General features: G+C 50.2%; 1 protein-coding gene across 2 annotated transcripts in view; it reads right to left on the reverse strand.

Annotated features, from left to right (window-relative positions):
• The window catches only part of NPAT (nuclear protein, coactivator of histone transcription), a 127,946-nt gene extending 107,282 nt beyond the window's left edge, over positions 1-20,664 (reverse strand). The window contains exons 1-3 of one of the 2 annotated variants that reach the window (XM_075337437.1): positions 20,479-20,664; positions 18,150-18,268; positions 9,333-9,393 (exon numbers count right to left, since the gene is read on the reverse strand). In XM_075337437.1, coding sequence (XP_075193552.1) covers positions 9,333-9,393; positions 18,150-18,268; positions 20,479-20,515 — 217 coding nt within the window. In that variant the 5' untranslated portion in view covers positions 20,516-20,664. The remainder of the gene's footprint in view (positions 1-9,332; positions 9,394-18,149; positions 18,269-20,478) is intronic. The other variant, XM_075337436.1, reaches the window with a different exon arrangement.
• Between the last annotated feature and the right edge of the window lie 264 nt (positions 20,665-20,928).

The following is a 20,928-nucleotide window of genomic DNA, read 5'->3' on the forward strand; positions in this document are numbered from 1 at the left end:
ATTTAGGAATCCAGGAGCCTGCAAAGGAGGAATCTGCGGTGTCCTGTTGTAAACTTGTATTCAGGCACATTATAAAATCCACAGCGCAAAAGTTGTCTTTAACCCCTTCAGCCCCCGGGCACTTTCCGTTTTTGCGTTTTTGTTTTTTGCTCCTTTTCTTCCGAGAGCCGTAATTTTTTTATTATTCCGTCAATCTTGCCATATGAGGGCTTGTTTTTTTCGGGACAAGTTGTACTTTTAAATGAAACCATAGGTTTTACCATATATTGTACTGGAAAACAGCAAAAAAATTCCAAGTGTGGAAAAACTGCAAAAAAAGTGTGATCGCACAATAGTTTTTGGGATGTTTTATTCACCATGTTCACTATATGATAAAACTGATGTATCTATGTGATGCCTGAGGTCGGTGCGAGTTTGTAGACACCAAACATGTATAGGTTTACTTGTATAAAAAAAATTCACAAGTTTGTCCAATAAAAGTGTCGCACGTTTTGCGCCATTTTCCGAAACACGTAGCGTTCTCATTTTTCGGGATCTATGGCTCAGTAACGGCTTATTTTTTGCGTCTCGAGCTGACGTTTCTAATGGTACCATTTTTGCGCAGATGCTACGTTTTGATCGCCTGTTATTGCATTTTGCGTAAAACTTGCAGCGACCAAAAATTGTAATTTTGGCGTTTGGAATTTTTTGCCACTACGCCGTTTACCAATCAGATTAATTGATTTTATATTTTGATAGATCGGGCATTTCTGAACGCGGCGATACCAAATATGTGTATATTTATTTATTTTTTAACCCTTTAATTTTCAATGGGGGGAAAGGGGGGTGATTTGAACTTAGGTTTTTTTTTGTTTTTTTTTTAATTTTACTAGTCCCCCTAGGGGGCTCTAGCGATCAGCAATCCGATCGCTATTATCTATCTGTTGATCACAGCTATACAGCTGTAAACAGCAGATTCAGTCACTTTGTTTTTCCCTCTGCTCTCGGCCGAGGGAAAATGAAAGTGAAACATCATAGCTGCAGGCGTCATCACATGACCCTGTGCTATGATGGCAACCACCGATAGTCACGTGATAACGCACGTGACTTCCGGTGGGGGCGGCGGTAAGTAAAAAGAAGGGAATTTTGTTTACTTACCGTAAATTCCTTTTCTTCTAGCTCCTATTGGGAGACCCAGACAATTGGGTGTATAGCTTCTGCCTCCGGAGGCCACACAAAGTATTACACTTTAAAAAGTGTAACCCCTCCCCTCTGCCTATACACCCTCCCGTGCATCACGGGCTCCTCAGTTTTGGTGCAAAAGCAGGAAGGAGGAAACTTATAAATTGGTCTAAGGTAAATTCAATCCGAAGGATGTTCGGAGAACTGAAAACCATGAACCAAAAGAACAATTCAACATGAACAACATGTGTACACAAAAGAACAACCAGCCCGAAGGGAACAGGGGCGGGTGCTGGGTCTCCCAATAGGAGCTAGAAGAAAAGGAATTTACGGTAAGTAAACAAAATTCCCTTCTTCTTTGTCGCTCCATTGGGAGACCCAGACAATTGGGACGTCCAAGAGCAGTCCCTGGGTGGGTAAAAGAATACCTCGATAAAGAGCCGACACGACTCCCTCTTACAGGTGGGCAACCGCCGCCTGAAGGACTCGCCTACCTAGACTGGCGTCTGCCGAAGCATAGGTATGCACCTGATAGTGTTTCGTGAAAGTGTGCAGGCTAGACCAGGTAGCTGCCTGACACACCTGCTGAGCCGTAGCCCGGTGCCGCAATGCCCAGGACGCACCCACGGCTCTGGTAGAATGGGCTTTCAGCCCCGAAGGAAGCGGAAGCCCCGCAGAACGGTAAGCTTCAAGAATCGGTTCCTTGATCCACCGAGCCAAGGTTGACTTGGAAGCCTGCGATCCCTTACGCCGGCCAGCGACAAGGACAAAGAGCGCATCTGAACGGCGCAGGGGCGCCGTGCGAGACACGTAGAACCGGAGTGCTCTCACTAGATCTAATGAGTGCAAATCCTTTTCACATTGGTGAATTGGATTAGGGCAAAATGAAGGTAAGGAGATATCCTGATTGAGATGAAAAGGAGATACCACCTTAGGGAGAAATTCCGGGACAGGACGCAGAACCACCTTATCCTGGTGAAAAACCAGGAAGGGGGCTTTGCATGACAGCGCTGCAAGCTCCGACACTCTTCGGAGTGATGTAACTGCCACTAGAAATGCCACCTTTTGCGAAAGACGTGATAAAGAGACATCCCGCAGCGGCTCGAAAGGTGGTTTCTGAAGAGCCGTTAGCACCCTGTTAAGGTCCCAGGGTTCCAGCGGGCGCTTGTAAGGTGGGACTATGTGGCAAACTCCCTGCAGGAACGTGCGGACCTGCGGAAGCCTGGCCAGACGCTTTTGAAAAAATACTGAGAGCGCCGATACTTGTCCCTTGAGAGAGCCGAGTGACAAACCCTCGTCCATTCCGGATTGAAGGAATGAAAGAAAAATGGGTAAGGCAAAAGGCCAGGGAGCAAAACCATTATCAGAGCACCAGGACAAGAAGATCCGCCAAGACCTGTAATAGATCTTGGCGGACGTTGGTTTCCTGGCCTGTCTCATAGTGGCAATGACATCCTGAGATAACCCTGAAGACACTAGGAGCCAGGACTCAATGGCCACACAGTCAGGTTGAGGGCCGCAGAATTCAGATGGAAAAACGGCCCTTGTGACAGCAAGTCTGGGCGGTCTGGAAGCGCCCACGGCTGACCCACCGTGAGATGCCACAGATCCGGGTACCACGACCGCCTCGGCCAATCTGGAGCGACGAGAATGGCGCGACGACAGTCGGACCTGATCTTGCGTAACACTCTGGGCAGCATCGCCAGGGGAGGAAATACATAAGGCAGTCGAAACTGCGACCAATCCTGAACTAATGCGTCCGCCGCCAGAGCTCTGTGATCTTGAGACCGTGCCATGAATGCCGGGACTTTGTTGTTGTGCCGTGACGCCATGAGATCGACGTCCGGCGTTCCCCAGCGGCGACAGATCTCTCGAAACACGTCTGGGTGAAGAGACCATTCCCCCGCGTCCATGCCCTGACGACTGAGAAAATCTGCTTCCCAGTTTTCTACGCCCGGGATGTGAACTGCAGAGATCGTGGAGGCTGTGGCTTCCACCCACTGCAGAATCCGCCGGACTTCCTGGAAGGCTTGACGACTGCACGTGCCGCCCTGGTGGTTGATGTATGAGACGGCAGTGGCGTTGTCCGACTGTATACGGATCTGTCTGCCCTCCACCCACCGCTGGAAGGCCAATAGGGCTAGATACACTGCCCTTATCTCCAAAACATTGATCTGAAGGGAAGACTCTATCGGAGTCCAGGTTCCCTGAGCCCTGTGGTGGAGGAAAACCGCTCCCCACCCTGACAGGCTCGCGTCCGTGGTGACCACAGCCCAGGTTGGGGGCAGGAAGGATTTTCCCTGCGAGAGAGAATTGGGAAGAAGCCACCACTGAAGAGACGTCTTGGTTGCAAGGGAAAGAGAGACGTACCTGTCGAGGGAAGTCGACCTCCTGTCCCATTTGCGGAGAATGTCCCATTGGAGTGAGCGCAGATGGAATTGCGCGAAGGGCACTGCCTCCATCGCTGCCACCATCTTCCCCAGGAAGTGCATGAGGCGCCTCAAGGGGTATGACTGACCCCGAAGAAGAGATTGCACCCCTGCCTGCAGAGACAGCTGTTTGTCCAGCGGTAGCTTGACTACCGCTGATTGTGTATGAAACTCCATCCCGAGGTAAGTCAGTGACTGGGTCGGTGTCAACTTGGATTTTGGGAAGTTGATGATCCACCCGAACTGCTGGAGAGTCTCCAGAGCGATGGTAAGGCTGTGTTGACACGCCACCCGAGAAGGTGCCCTGACTAGGAGATCGTCTAAGTAGGGAATCACCGAGTGGCCCTGAGAGTGTAGGACCGCCACGACGGATGCCATGACTTTGGTGAAAACCCGTGGGGCTGTCGCCAGGCCGAAAGGCAATGCCACGAACTGAAGGTGTTCGTCCCCGATGGTGAAACGCAAGAAGCGTTGATGTTCGGGTGCGATCGGCACGTGGAGATAAGCATCCTTGATGTCGATCGATGCTAGGAAGTCTCCTTGTGACATCGATGCGATGACCGAGCGGAGAGATTCCATCCGAAACCGTCTGGTGCTCACATGTCTGTTGAGTAGTTTGAGGTCCAGAACGGGACGGAATGATCCGTCCTTCTTAGGCACCACGAACAAGTTGGAGTAAAAGCCGCGACCAAGTTCCTGAGGGGGAACGGGAATCACAACTCCTTCTGTCTTCAGAGCGTCCACTGCCTGAAAAAGGGCGTCGGCCCGAGCGGGGGGTGGAGAGGTTCTGAAGAAACGAGTCGGAGGACGAGAGCTGAACTCTATCCTGTAACCGTGAGACAGAATGTCTCTCACCCATCGGTCTTGAACATGTGGCCACCAGGCGTCGCAAAAGCGGGAGAGCCTGCCACCGACCGAGGATGCGGTTCGGCGATGCAGAGAGTCATGAGGAGGCCGCCTTGGAGGCAGTGCCTCCTGCGGCTTTTTGGGGTCGTGACTTAGACCGCCACGCATAGGAGTTCCTCTGGCCTTTCTCCAGCCTGTTGGACGAAGAGGATTGGGACTTGGCGGAGGGACGAAAGGACCGAAACCTCGATTGTATTTTCCGTTGCTGAGGTCTCTTCGGTTTGGACTGGGGTAAGGAGGAGTCCTTTCCCTTGGATTCCTTAATAATCTCATCCAATCGTTCGCCAAACAATCGGTCGCCAGCAAACGGCAAACCGGTTAAGAACCTCTTGGAAGCCGAGTCGGCCTTCCATTCTCGCAGCCACATGGCCCTGCGGACTGCCACTGAATTAGCGGATGCCACCGCTGTACGGCTAGCAGAGTCTAGGACTGCGTTCATGGCGTAGGAAGAAAATGCCGTCACCTGAGAAGTCAAAGACGCAACCTGCGGAGCAGAAGTTCGTGTGACCGCATTAATCTCAGCCAGACAAGCTGAGATAGCTTGGAGTGCCCACACGGCTGCAAAAGCCGGGGCAAAAGACGCGCCCGTGGCTTCATAGATGGATTTCACCAGGAGCTCTATCTGCCTGTCAGTGGCATCTTTTAGCGATGAGCCATCTGCAACCGATACCACAGATCTAGCCGCCAATCTAGAGACTGGAGGATCCACCTTGGGACATTGAGCCCAACCCTTAACAACGTCAGAGGGGAAGGGGTAACGTGTGTCAGTAAGGCGCTTAGTAAAGCGCTTGTCCGGAACCGCTCTGGGCTTCTGGACAGCATCTCTGAAGTTAGAGTGATCGAAAAACGCACTCCGTGTACGTTTGGGGAACCGAAACTGGTGTTTCTCCTGCTGAGAAGCCGACTCCTCTATAGGTGGAGGCGGGGGAGATAGATCTAACACCTGGTTGATGGACGAGATAAGATCATTTACTAAGGCGTCCCCTTCAGGTGTATCAAGGTTGAGGGCGACGTCAGGGTCAGAGCCCTGAGCTGCGCCGTCCGCCTCGTCCTCCAGAGAGTCATCAAGGTGGGACCCCGAGCAGCGTGAAGAAGTCGGGGAAGATTCCCAGCGAGCCCGCTTAGCCGGTCTGGGACTGTGGTCCGTGCAGGAGTCCACCACGTGAGGCCTAGGGTCCCCCCCGGGAGCGCGCTGCGACGCGGACCGAGAGGTACCTGGAGGCGACGAACCAACAGGGCCCGGGGCCTGTGTAAGGACCGGTCTGGACTGCAAGGCTTCTAGCAGCTTGGCAGACCATTTGTCCATAGACTGAGCCATGGATTGTGAAAGTGACTCAGAGAGTTTCTCAGCAAAAACTGCAAACTCTGTCCCTGCCGCCTGGCAGGGGGAGCAGGTGGGTCTACCTGAGCCGAGGGGCCCACTAGTGACCGAGGCTCCGGCTGAGCAAGCGAAACAGGGGTCGAGCATTGCTCACAGTGACGGTAGGTGGAACCCGCAGGTAACATAGCCGCACAAGAGGTACAGGACGCAAAAAAACCCTGTGCCTTAGCGCCCTTGCTCCTTGTGGACGACATGCTGTTGTCTCCTAGGAGAGTGATCACTGAGGGTATATGGGAAAGGGTATACAGCCCGGCCGAACAGAAATATATATATATACAAAATACGTATCTATTCCGGCACCCTAGGGGGACCAGCATCGGGTGACCGGTGTGGCTTACCGACCGCTAAAAAGCGGAGTGTGTGTCCTCCAGATTCCCTGACTTAGGTCTCCCAGAGCTGCAGAGCTCTTCCCTGATAATCCTCCACCGGCAGAATGGCAGAAAAATGGCTGTCGGAGCTCTCAGGGGAGGAGTGGAGCCGTGGGCGGCGCTAGGAAAGTGCGGGAATCTGGGGTCCCCACCGTGATCAGTGAGGGGGGAGGAAACATACAGGATGCTCCGGCCCTCACATCCGACGTCAGGTCGGCCGTCCCGCCCTTACCCCTGACAGACAGGTCCGGGGGCGGGAGTTTTGCTACTAGGCCGCGATGAAGCCGGGGACTAAATTTAAGACCGCGGCCGACAAGCAGGCGCGGTCGGCGCGGAGGTCCGCCGGTCTTCACAAATCAGCAGCTGCTGAAGCGTCCGGGAAAAAGGCGCTCCATGCACAGTCCCCATGGGAACACAGAGTACCTTATAGATGCAGGGCCCGGTCCCTGAGGATGAATAGACTCCTGTCCGGCAGATTCCCACAGGGGCTGCGGAGGGAGCCCGGTCCCAGTAAATGGATGACCGGTCAGGATCCCACTTCTCCCAGAGCCGCTAAGGGATGGTGAAGGAAAAACGGCATGAGGCTCCGGCCTTTATACCCGCAATGGGTACCTCAACCTTAACAGCACCGCCGACGTAGTGGGGTGAGAAGGGAACATGCCGGGGGCCCCGTGGGGGCCCGCTTTTCTTCCAACCGATATAACTAAAATGAGAATGCATGAGTGGATGTGTGCCTCCTTCCACACAAAGCATAAAACTGAGGATCCCGTGATGCACGGGAGGGTGTATAGGCAGAGGGGAGGGGTTACACTTTTAAAGTGTAATACTTTGTGTGGCCTCCGGAGGCAGAAGCTATACACCCAATTGTCTGGGTCTCCCAATGGAGCGACAAAGAAACATGGCCGCGCGCATTTAGATCTTGCTGCCAGACTTTGGCAGCAAGATTTAAGGGGTTAATGGCCACGGGTGGAAGCGATTCCACCCGCGGCTAGCAGGCACACATGTCAGCTGTTGAAAACAGCTGATATGTGTGCCGACCGCCACCGCCTGCCCGCGGCAGGGGGCGGGGCTTAACGGGACACGATCCTGGACGGATAGATCCGTCCAAGGTCGTGAAGGGGTTAATCTGCTGGAGCCTTGCACTGAAGAAATAAACATATAGTGCAGTGACTTATTGCTTGCTGAATTGTTACATTTTGGACACATCTAGTGGTAATGCGCTAGATGTGTTGTTAATATTTAACCCTATAAAGACAACTGCAGCTTATGTGAAGTGCGTGACTCAAAGTGACATTTGAGGACTCTGTGGTGTAGTGACACAAATTATTATTCATATATATTATGGGCTTTTGTGTATTTTGCAAAGATTAATTTAAAACCCTTTCTTGAGATTTATATTCAGTTGTTTTAAATCATAATCAAGTACTTGTATATTTGTCCTTTATGTTATGTGATGTTTTAGTAGAGTTTATATATATATTTTTTTGGGTGTGAGTGGAGAATAAAACAAAATAAAACATTATTCCTCAATACATTGTTGTGGTTCAGCGCAATTTTTTACATATAGGTATCTCTATATTATACATATCAATATTTAGGTTATATTTCTTTATTTTATACCATTCCCTGTAATTGGGTAAGTTTTGTAAAATCTTTAAAATCCCTTTTAAATGTAAACTGCACATACTCCAGGGACACACCCTACCAACTTATACTTCCATGCAGGCCACAGGGAGAGAGATTTCCTGGATGGAATATATGCAGTTGAAATCTTTCCTCTCGTACCAGGACAGGGAGAGAAGGATGAGGACACCCCCTACTCCTTTTGAGAAAGTATTTTTACAGGGGTCATCACCTGGACATGGCATCTCGCTCATTTATAAAATGCTGAACCAGAGAAATAGGGTGGATAAACCTCACTTTGTCTGTAGGTGGGGAGAGGAACTGGGAAAGGATATTCCAGAGGACGATTGGAGCAGAGCGTACCTGTGGACCCACAAGCTTTCCTTGGCGTGCACCGCTCAAGAGAAAAGTTATAAAATTCTCACAAGGTGGTACCATTACCCGACTAAATTACATGCTATATTTCCCTCTGTGTCTGATGTGTGCTGGAGGTGTGGCACAGACACAGGTACAATGCTACACATATGGTGGAGCTGTACTAAGCTGCAACCCTTTTGGGACTCCGTGTTCTACCTGTACAAAAAGATGAGCGGAGGTGAAATAGAAAAGTCCCCCCAGGTTGCCCTTCTTTCTATGCTCCCAGGAGCTATTAAAACACAAAAAAAAGGGACAGGGCGGTTTTGCCTGGCGGCTGCCCGTATGATTATCCCACGATTTTGGAAACAGACTAGATGCCCTACGGTGCTGGATTGGTTGGAGGAGATGACAAACCTCCAGAGAATGGAGGAGCTGACAGCAGAACTAAATGGGAACACAGAAAAATTTACTACAGTTTGGGGACCATAGATTATGTTCATGGAGTCCCCAGAGTTTGTGGAGAGTTTGACGAGCATTTTGAACTGAGAAACGGTGGGGAGTCTCATTCCTTCCCCCTCCTTTTTTCTTTTCTTTTCTTGCTTTCCCCCCTCCCCTCCTCTCTAATTTCCTCTTCTTTATGCTTGTATCTTTCCTCTTCTTTCTTTCTTTTCTGAGCATTAATCTGCATTTTTCTAGTTTCATTTTTTATATGAAAAGATTTATCAATAATTCAAAAGACATTAGACATACAAGGAGAATGAGTATATTAGGATACGGGAAGTCAAAAGAAGTGGGAATTCTGACCTATAATTTATCAATGGTTATATAGTAATAGCACAAAGATAATTTGAAGAATTCCAAGAAATTTAGTAATGTAATAATTTCTGGATGTTATCCCGGCATTGAGAAAATGATGTTTATGTATTGTACTTGCACAAATGATATGTTTGTATGTTGACAAGTTTCATCAATAAAACAGATTTGAAATAAGTGTAAACTGCAAAACTAATGAAGCAAATATTCTAGTGGTATAAAACGACATCTTTCATCAAAGAGTCCTAATATTCCCATAATCTACAAAAGGAAAAGCCTCAGTCACACACTCACCCTTTGCCTTCATGGTAATATATTCATTTAAGATTGTAGTCAGGTTCTTTCCAAAGAGGGACTGAAAAGGAGAGAAGGTTACACACTGGTGAATACAAAAAAAAACAATCAGCGTAAAATGCTTTTTACCATTGGCTAAAACCAGTGAGGCTGTAATCACACACACATCTGTAGCTTTTTCTGGATCTAAACAGAAATATGGATGCAAAATGGAGGCAAAGCATCAGTTCATCCTTCATACATTAATTTCTTTTTGCATCCACTACTGTCTGGTATGTAAAAAACTGGCACAAAAACTACAGCTATAGATCCATTTAACCCCTTCAGCCACTAGCCTGTTTTCACCTTAAAGACCCGGCCATTTTTTGCAATTTTGACCAGTGTCACTTTATGAGGTTATTATAACTCTGGAACGCTTCAACGGATCCCGGCGATTCTGAGATTGTTTTTTTGTGACATATTGTACTTCATGTCAGTGTTAAGTTTAGGCCGATATGTTTTGCGTTTATTTGTGAAAATTTCGGAAATTCGGCAAAAATGTCGCAATTTTCAAAATTTGAAATTTTCTGCCCATAAATCTGAGAGATATGTCAAACAAAATAGTTACTAAATAACATGTCCCACTTGTCTACTTTACACCAGCGCAATTTTCAAAACAAAATTTTTAGTTAGAAGGGTTCAAAGTTCAGCAATTTCTCATTTTTCCAACAAAATTTACAAAAAAAAAAATGTATGTACCACATCACATTTGGAATGATTTGAGAAACCTAGGCGACAGAAAATACCCAAAAGTGACCCCATTCTAAAATCTGCACCCCTTACACTGCTCAAAACCACATCCAAGAAGTTTATTAACCCCTTAGGAGCTTCACAGCAACCAAAGCAATGTAGAAGGAAAAAATGAAAATTTTACTTTTTTACACAAAAATGTTACTTTAGCCATAAAATTTAGCATTTTCACGAGGGTATCAGGAAAAAAAAATGCCCCATAACATTAATTGTGCAATTTCTCCTGAGTACACCGATATCTCATATGTGGTGAAAATCAATTGTTTGGGCACCATTTGAATTTTTGAAAGCAAAATTGTCTGGAATCATTAGCGGATGCGATGTTGCGTTTAGAGACCCCCTGAGGTGCCTAAACAATGGAGCTCCCCCACAAGTGACCCCATTTTGGAAACTAGACCCCCCATGGCATAAAGCTAGATGAGTAATGAGCACTTTGAACCCTCACATGCTTTATACATTGAGCCATAAAAACAAAAAAGTACTTTTTTTCCACAAAAGAAGGGAATTTTGTTTACTTACCGTAAATTCCTTTTCTTCTAGCTCCTATTGGGAGACCCAGACAATTGGGTGTATAGCTTCTGCCTCCGGAGGCCACACAAAGTATTACACTTTAAAAAGTGTAACCCCTCCCCTCTGCCTATACACCCTCCCGTGGATCACGGGCTCCTCAGTTTTGGTGCCAAAGCAGGAAGGAGGAAACTTATAAATTGGTCTAAGGTAAATTCAATCCGAAGGATGTTCGGAGAACTGAACCATGAACCAAAGAACAATGAACATGAACAACATGTGTACACAAAAGAACAACAGCCCGAAGGGAACAGGGGCGGGTGCTGGGTCTCCCAATAGGAGCTAGAAGAAAAGGAATTTACGGTAAGTAAACAAAATTCCCTTCTTCTTTGTCGCTCCATTGGGAGACCCAGACAATTGGGATGTCCAAAAGCAATCCCTGGGTGGGTAAAAGAATACCTCGATAAAAAGAGCCGAAAAAACGGCCTCTTCTTACAGGTGTGCAACTGCCGCCTGAAGGACTCGCCTACCTAGGGCGGCATCTGCCGAAGCATATGCATGCACCTGATAGTGTTTTGTAAAAAAGTGTGCAGACTCGACCAGGTAGCCGCCTGACACACCTGCTGAGCCGTAGCCTGGTGCCGCAATGCCCAGGACGCACCTACGGCTCTGGTAGAATGGGCTTTCAGCCCTGAAGGAATCGGAAGCCCAGAGGAAAGGTAGGCTTCAAGAATCGGTTCCTTGATCCATCTAGCCAAGGTTGACTTGGAAGCCTGCGACCCCTTACGCTGGCCAGCGACAAGGACAAAGAGTGCATCTGAACGGTGCAGGGGCGCCGTGCGTGAAATGTAGAGCCTGAGTGCTCTCACGAGATCTAACAAGTGCAAATCCTTTTCACATTGGTGAACTGGATGAGGGCAAAAAGAAGGTAAGGAGATATCCTGATTAAGATGAAAAGGGGATACCACCTTAGGGAGAAATTCCGGAACCGGACGCAGAACCACCTTGTCCTGGTGGAACACCAGGAAGGGGGCTTTGCATGACAGTGCAGCCAGCTCCGACACTCTCCGAAGTGATGTGACTGCCACTAGGAAGACCACCTTTTGCGAAAGGCGTGAAAGAGAAATCTCTCTCATTGGCTCGAAAGGTGGTTTCTGAAGAGCCGTTAGCACCCTGTTCAGATCCCAAGGTTCTAGCGGACGCTTGTAAGGAGGGACTATGTGACAAACTCCCTGCAGGAACGTGCGGACCTGCGGAAGCCTGGCTAGACGCTTTTGAAAAAACACAGATAGCGCCGATACTTGTCCCTTAAGGGAGCCGAGAGACAAACCCTTTTCCAGTCCGGATTGAAGGAAGGACAGAAAAGTGGGCAAGGCAAATGGCCAGGGAGAAAAACCCTGATCAGAGCACCAGGATAAGAAGATTCTCCACGTCCTGTGGTAGATCTTGGCGGACGTTGGTTTCCTGGCCTGTCTCATAGTGGCAATGACCTCTTGAGATAACCCTGAAGACGCTAGGATCCAGGACTCAATGGCCACACAGTCAGGTTGAGGGCCGCAGAATTCAGATGGAAAAATGGCCCTTGAGACAGTAAGTCTGGACGGTCTGGCAGTGCCCACGGTTAACCCACCGTGAGATGCCACAGATCTGGGTACCACGACCTCCTCGGCCAGTCTGGGGCAATGAGGATGGCGCGGCTGCAGTCGGACCTGATCTTGCGTAATACTCTGGGCAGTAGGGCCAGAGGAGGAAATACATAAGGCAGTCGAAACTGCGACCAATCCTGAACTAAGGCGTCTGCTGCCAGAGCTTTGTGATCTTGAGACCGTGCCATGAATGCCGGGACCTTGTTGTTGTGCCGGGACGCCATTAGGTCGACGTCCGGCTTCCCCCAGCGGCAACAGATCTCTTGAAACACTTCTGGGTGAAGAGACCATTCCCCTGCATCCATGCCCTGGCGACTGAGGAAGTCTGCTTCCCAGTTTTCTACGCCCGGGATGTGAACTGCGGAGATGGTGGAGGCTGTGGCTTCCACCCACAGCAGAATCCGCCGAACTTCATGGAAGGCTTGCCGACTGCGTGTGCCGCCTTGGTGGTTGATGTATGCCACTGCCGTGGCGTTGTCCGACTGAATTCGGATCTGCCTGCCCTCCAGCCACGGCTGGAACGCCTTTAGGGCTAGATACACTGCCCTTATCTCCAGAACATTGATCTGCAGGGAGGACTCTGGCTGAGTCCAGGTACCCTGAGCCCTGTGGTGGAGGAAGACCGCTCCCCACCCTGACAGACTCGCATCCGTCGTGACCACCGCCCAGGATGGGGGCAGAAATGATTTCCCCTTCGACAAAGACGTGGGAAGAAGCCACCACTGAAGAGAGGCCTTGGCTGTCCGAGACAGGGAGACGTTCCTGTCGAGAGACGTCGACTTCCTGTCCCATTTTCGGACAATGTCCCATTGAAGTGGACGCAGATGAAACTGCGCAAATGGGACTGCCTCCATTGCCGCCACCATCTTCCCTAGGAAGTGCATGAGGCATCTCAAGGGGTTCGACTGGGCTCGAAGGAGAGATTGCACCCCTGTCCGTAGTGAACGTTGTTTGTCCAGCGGAAGTTTCACTATCGCTGAGAGAGTGTGAAACTCCATCCCGAGATATGTCAGCGATTGGGTCGGAGTCAATTTTGACTTTGGGAAATTGATGATCCACCCGAATCTCTGGAGAGTCTCCAGAACAATGTTCAGGCTGTGTTGGCATGCCACCTGAGAGGGGGCCTTGACCAGGAGATCGTCTAAGTAAGGGATCACCGAGTGTCCCTGCGAGTGCAGGACCACTACCACTGTTGCCATGACCTTGGTGAAGACCCGAGGGGCTGTCGCCAGGCCAAAGGGCAGCGCCACGAACTGAAAGTGTTCGTCCCCAATGGCGAAACGCAGGAAGCGCTGATGCTCTGGTGCAATCGGCACGTGGAGATAAGCATCTCTGATGTCGATTGATGCTAGGAAGTCTCCTTGGGACATCGAGGCGATGACGGAGCGGAGGGATTCCATCCGGAACCGCCTGGCGTTCACATGTTTGTTGAGCAGTTTGAGGTCCAGGACGGGACGGAAAGATCCGTCCTTTTTTGGCACTACAAACAAGTTGGAGTAGAAACCTTGACCCCATTGCTGAAGGGGAACCGGGATCACCACTCCTTCTGTTTTCAGAGTGCTCACCGCCTGAAGAAGAGCATCGGCTCGTTCGGGGGGCGGAGATGTTCTGAAGAAACGAGTCGGAGGACGAGAGCGGAATTCTATCCTGTAACCGTGAGACAGAATGTCTCTCACCCATCGGTCTTGGACATGTGGCAACCAGGCGTCGCAAAAGCGGGAGAGCCTGCCACCGACCGAGGATGCGGTTTGGGGAGGCCGAAAGTCATGAGGAGGCCGCTTTGGGAGCGGTTCCTCCGGCGGTCTTTTTAGGACGTGACTTAGACCGCCATGAGTCAGAGTTCCTCTGACCCTTCTGTGGCCTGTTGGACGAGGAGAATTGAGACTTGGCTGAGGTCCGAAAGGACCGAAATCTCGATTGTACCTTCCTTTGTGGAGGTCTGTTGGGTTTGGACTGGGGCAAGGACGATTCCTTTCCCTTGGATTGTTTAATGATTTCATCCAATTGCTCGCCAAACAGGCGGTCGCCAGAAAATGGCAAACCGGTTAAGAACTTCTTGGAAGCAGAGTCTGCCTTCCATTCACGTAGCCACATAGCCCTGCGGACTGCCACCGAATTGGCGGATGCTACCGCCGTACGGCTCGCAGAGTCCAGGACAGCATTCATGGCGTAGGACGCAAATGCCGACGCCTGAGAGGTTAAGGACACAACCTGTGGAGTAGAGGCACGTGTAACTGCATTAATCTCAGACTGACAAGCTGAGATAGCTTGGAGTGCCCAAACGGCTGCAAATGCCGGAGCAAAAGACGCGCCTATAGCCTCATAGATGGATTTCATCAGGAGCTCTATCTGCCTGTCAGTGGCATCCTTGAGTGATGCACCATCTGCCACTGGAACTATGGATCTAGCCGCCAGTCTGGAGACTGGAGGATCCACCTTGGGACACTGAGCCCAACCCTTGACTACGTCAGGGGGAAAGGGATAACGTGTGTCATTAAGGCGCTTAGTAAAGCGCTTATCTGGAAAAGCTCGGTGTTTCTGGACTGTATCTCTGAAGTCGGAGTGATCAAGAAATGCACTCCGTGCTCGTTTAGGAAACCTAAAATGGAATTTCTCCTGCTGAGAAGCTGACTCCTCAATCTGAGGAGTTGGAGGAGAAAGATCTAACACCTGATTGATGGACGCTATAAGGTCATTTACTATGGCGTCCCCTTCAGGTGTATCAAGGTTGAGAGCGGCGTCAGAATCAGAGCCCTGATCTGCCACCTCCGCTTCATCTTCCAGAGATTCCTCATGCTGAGACCCTGAACACTGTGATGAAGTCGAGGGAAGCTCCCGGCGAGCCCGCTTAGCTGGCCTGGGACTGCGGTCCGTGTCATAGTCCTCACCGTGGGAGCTATGAGTCGCCCCAGGAGCACTTTGCTGCTCCAACCTAGGGGGGCCTGGGGACAATGATTCAACAGTGCCCGGGATCTGTGTTACTAGTCTGGACTGCAAAGCCTCTAGAATCTTAGCAGACCATCTATCCATAGACTCAGAAAGTTTGTCAGCAAATACTGCAAACTCTGTCCCTGTCACCTGGACGGTGGCAGCCGATTGTTCCACCTGGGCCGAGGGTCCCACTAGTGGCAAAGGCTCCGGCTGAGTGAGTGTCACAGGGGCCGAGCATTGCGCACAATGAGGATAGGTGGAACCTGCAGGTAGCATAGCCGCACATGAGGTACAGGTTGCAAAGTAAACCTGTGCCCTGGCACCCTTGCTTTTTTCGGACGACATGCTGTTGTCTCCTTTTAGAGCAATCAGAGAGGGTATATAGCCAAGGCAACAGTGCGGCCGTACAGAGTAAATGTATACAAAATATGGATATAAATATACACTTCTGCACCCAAGGGAGCAAGCACCTCGTAACAGGTGCTGCTTACCGACCGCCCTCAGCGTTTGTGTGACCACCAGATTCCCTGCCTGGGCTCCCAGCGCTGTTGGAGCTCGTCTCTGAAGATCCCCAGCGTCAGCCGTGCTGCTAGTAATGGCTGCTAGCGTTCTGTGAGGAAGAGGGAGCCGTGGGCGTGCACTAAAAACTGCGGGAATCTGGTGCCCCACTGTGCACAGTGAGGGGGGAGGAGGATACAAAGTATGCTCCTGCCCTCAGCGCTGACGTTCCGTGCAGCGTCCCGCCCTTACTCCTGACTGGCAGGCCCGGGGGCGGGAATATGTGGCACTAGGCCGCAAAAGCCGGGGACTCGAGTTATAAGCGCGGCCGGCAAACAAGCGCGGCCAGCGCGGTAGTCCCGGCGCACCAACACACCCAGCAGCTGCTGCAGCGTGTATCAAACAGGCGCTCTATGCGCCGTCCCCAAGGGGACACAGAGTACCTCAGAGTAGCAGGGCCATGTCCCTGACGATACCCGGGCTCCTGTCCAGCAGATTCCCCCAGGGGCTGCGGAGGGAGCGCGGTCCCAGTGCCTGGAGACCGTTTAGGATCCCACTTCACCCAGAGCCCTGTAAGGGATGGGGAAGGAAAACGGCATGTGGCTCCTGCCTGTGTACCCGCAATGGGTACCTCAACCTTAACAGCACCGCCGACTCAGAGTGGGGTGAGAAGGGAGCATGCCGGGAGCCCTGTAATGGGCCCTCTTTTCTTCCATCCGATATAGTCAGCAGCTGCTGCCGACTAACTTGTGGAGCTTGCGTGCATGTGTGCCTCCTTCAACACAAAGCATAAAAACTGGTGGGCCCGTGATGCACGGGTGGGTGTATAGCAGAGGGGAGGGGTTACACTTTTTAAAGTGTAATACTTTGTGTGGCCTCCGGAGGCAGAAGCTATACACCCCAATTGTCTGGGTCTCCCAATGGAGCGACAAAGAAATGTTATTTTAGGCTGATGGGAGAGTGGAGTGGCAGATGCAGGGGCGGCGCAGCGGCAGATACAAGGAGGCAGCAGAAAGAGAGCAGCGGCGAAAGATGCAGGGGGGCGCAGCGGCGTCACAAGCAGGGGCGCAGCGGAAGGAGAGCAGCAGCGTCAGATGCCCCCCTGCATCTAACTCTGCTGCTCTCCCACTGCGCCCCTGCATGTGACACCACTGCTCTCCGCCTGCTGCGCCCCCCTGCATGTGACGCCGCTGCTCTCCTCCCGCTGCGCCCCCCTGCATGTGACGCCGCTGCTCTCCTCCCGCTGCGCCCCTGCATGTGACGCTGCTGCGGCCCCCCTGCATCAGACGCCGCTGCTCTCTTTCTGCTGAGCAGCGGTGTCACATGCAGGGACACAGCGGGAGGAGAGCAGCGGCGTCACATACAGGGGCACAGCGGGAGGAGAGCAGCGGCGTCACATGCAGGGGCACAGCGGCGGTGCAGGGGCGAAGCACATGGAGCAGGGCAGCGGTGGATTGGGGGCTGTGACTCACAGATGGGCATCCACAGGGATCGCTCTTCTCAGCTTCCACGGAGGGAGAAGCTGAGGAGAGCGATCTCCTACAGCTCACCGGTCCCAGATGCACGGTGCTTGGAGAGATCGGTCACAAGGACGATCTCTCCAATCAGAGCTGGGGGTGGGTGCAGCAAAGGTCACCCAGCTCCAGCCAATGATCAGTGCTACAGCTGCACTGATCATGGCTGGATTTCAATGTTTCAGCCATTTTCAATGGCTGAAACATTACACTGGCTGTGATTGGCTGACGAACGCCGCTCAACCAATCACAGCCTCCATAGGTCCGGGGAGGAGACACCACCCCCCTGAGGTCAGGTACAGGGCCTCTCCTTCCCGAATCTACAGTTTTTGAAAACCGATCGCGGCCACCAGGGCCGCGACTTCGCCATGACGGATATATCCGTCATGGGTCTTTAAGTACCAGGGCACCATGACGGATACATCCATCAAACGTCGTGAAGGGGTTAAATGTAGATATTAACCTCAGAGACCGGACTTTACTGCCTGCACTTTACACTGTTACAGACAGCATCCAGCTCAAACTGGTCATGCAGAAGAAATGATAGATCTCTCCAGTATGGTGATCTGAGGGTGCACTATGGAATATTATGATTCAGCCTGAGGTCAGTGAAGCTCTACAAGCAGTTTAAACAGGGACAAAATGACTGTGGAAACCAAGCACAGACATTTGGTGCACCCTTGGCATTGCCAAGCAGTGACCTACCCGACCACTTGTTTTCCCATCTATCTTCCACCTTCTTCGGCCTCCTGTAAAGCCAGATATGTCAATTGAACAACAGTAGGGTAGAGTTAGGTGCAAAAGAAGTGGTTGAAAAAGTTCACTGACCTGCTGCTAGGCCACATTATGGGTGCAGGGAGAGGATGTGCTTGGTTTGAACACTCATTTTGAACTGATAAGACTTCATATAAAACTATTAAAAGAGTTCTTACTAGCAAGCATCCTGGAATGCTGCCATCTTCTGTATGATGCTCGGCATACTCCTTGAGATTCGGACTTTCTGCGACAAAGGCTTGGCAGGTAGACATGAGCTTTTCTTGCTGCAAGTAACCTAAAATAAAAATCATACGGCATTGTAAGTCGGAAAAACAAAAAACAAAGTGTGACCGAGGGTGATAGAAATAGAAGGACAGCTAAATATGACAGCACTGTGCTGAAGTGGCAGAAGTATCAATACAAAACACAAAGTGAGGATATGAGGACAGAACATCTATTGCGCAGGAAATCATTACATTTATTGCATGCAAACAATATTGTCCCTAAGCATGTAAGGGGGGGGGAGGGAGTATACAGCGGAAACAGCAGTGCTGATACTTTCTGAGGTAACACATTTCCCTTTCTGTTTTATCACAGGAGTGTTGCTGCTGAGACACCAGTCTTGCAAGTTCATCATACATCAAGTAAGTGAGGTAAGAGCACCAGTGGATGCTGAGCTTATGTCACAGACTTGATTCATGATGAGCTCACAGGACTGGTGATGAAGCAGAAACACTCACTCCTATGATAAAACAAACAGGGAAATCAAACCAGACCAATCAAAAAGCTGCTCATTTTACAAGCTGTACTTGCTTGTGTTTCAAAACCTATACATTTGAGCTGACAACTAAAGGCATGTATAGAATCAGCATGAGGCTGGGGCCACACGGGGCACTACTGCGATGCTCGCATGAGACTTGGCTCGCGCTGGCAGCACAGCAGGAGCCGAGTGTCATGCGAGCGTGCCTGCGTCTGAGGTCCGACACTGTGAGCGGACCTCAGCTGCGGTCCGACCCTGAGAGCGAACCTCAACTGCGGGGGGCGGGCCGGCGATGCGGAGGGATGGACCAGCACAGCAGAGGGGCGGGCCGGCACGGAGGAGGGGAGGGAGGGATTTCTCTCCCTCTCTCCTCCGTAGCCGGCTATTGTGATTCTCGCTCTGCACGCGTGGTACATCGGAGTACCGCGAGTGCAGTGCAATTTTTCTCTCGCCCCATTCACTTGAATGGGTGCGAGAGAAAAGGGACTCACCTTACAATCGCAGCATGCTGCGATTGTTTTCTCGGTCCGATTAGGGCTGAGAAAATAATCGCTCATGTGTGCTGTCACACAGGCTAGAATTGGTCCGAGGGGAATGCGATGTTTTATCGCACTCCACTCGCACCGATTTTCTCGCCGTGTGGCTTAGGCCTGATAGTACCAGTATAGCAATGGGATTAGGTTACATAGGAAACTCCTGATGATTGGTGCGCTTTAAAAGCATATGCCAACTGTATAATACAGTCGTTATTTTCACTTTATGGAGCAAGTTCTGCTTCTGAGCCCGCTCCAAAGTCCTTGATCTACTCCATGACCTAATACTATGTCATAGAACACAAATGGGTTAGTGTGCTGGCAATACAGTGCAAGTATATGGTCTGAGCTGAAGGACTTCACCTATATGATCTCACATGAAATTCATTTTTACATCCTTTTTAACCCCTTCATGCCAGGGCGATTTTCTGCACTTCTCCCAAGAGACATAACTTTTTTTATTTTTTTTATTTTTTTTTCATCAAAATAGCCATATGAGGGCTTGTTTTTTGCGGGAAAACTTGTACTTTTGACTGACACCATTCCTTTTCGCCCCATATTGTACTGGAAAACGGGAAAAAATCCAAGTGCGGTAAAATTGCAAACAAAAGTGCAATTTCACAGTGTTTTTTTTTTATTCCCCACGTTTACTATATGGTAAAACTGACCAGGCAGTATGATTCTTCAGGTCAGTATTAGTTCGTATAGATCAAACATACATGGATTTAGTTTTATCTAAGTGGTGAAAAAAAAAAAATCAGAAATTCATGAAAAAAAATTGCCCCTTTTGTCGCCATTTTCCGCGACCCGTAGCGGTCTTATTTTTCGGGATCTGGGGCTCAGCGACGGCTTATTTTTTGCGTCTTGAGATGACGTTTTTAATTATACAATGTTTGGGTAGATGAGATGTATTGATCACCTCTTATTACATTTTAAAAATGTAATTCTGGCCTTTAGATATTTTTTTTTCTACTAATCAAATTAATTGGTTTTACATTTTGGAGGAAGTGGCGGAGAAATAGACACCTCCAGGTGCTTCATTATATGGCAGGGAGCCCTGGTCTCCTGCACATGCTGGGAGTTGTAGTTGCACAGGAGCCACATACGGGGCGGGTGACAGGTGTCCGTTTATAAACAAACGTAATGGCGGAGGGGCCGCTGGGTAATAATGACATGTACAGGGCAGCCTGTGGCCCCGCAGTGGGCACTCACCCAGCACCAGCCGGGCCACATCCGAAGGAAGCAGCATGGCGACCCCTCCTGAGGGGCATCCGAGACGTCACACTGCCAGGAGCCGCTCCCCAAACTCCGAGCCCCGTCCCGTCCGTCTGTCACAGCCCGTCCTGTCCGTCAGCGCCCAGCTTCTCCCGCGCTGCCGTGTGGTGTCACACTGTAACACGTCCCCAACGAGACCGGCGCCAGGAGTTCCGGTTGAGCGCAGCACGCTCAGAGTTCCGCTCAGAAAACTGAAAATGACTATAATAACTAAATGATATTGACCAGCAGTCATAAATATAATAAAATGTCTATTACCACAGAATATTGACTATCATACATATACTATATGGCTATTACCACAGGCTCCAGCTATTTACTGCACAAAAACCCTCAGATACATAATGGAGAACTGCATAAATAGCAATTCCTTAATATAAAGTTCCA

This window comes from Anomaloglossus baeobatrachus, chromosome 2 (assembly GCF_048569485.1).
Source record: "Anomaloglossus baeobatrachus isolate aAnoBae1 chromosome 2, aAnoBae1.hap1, whole genome shotgun sequence".
NCBI lineage: Eukaryota > Metazoa > Chordata > Amphibia > Anura > Aromobatidae > Anomaloglossus > Anomaloglossus baeobatrachus.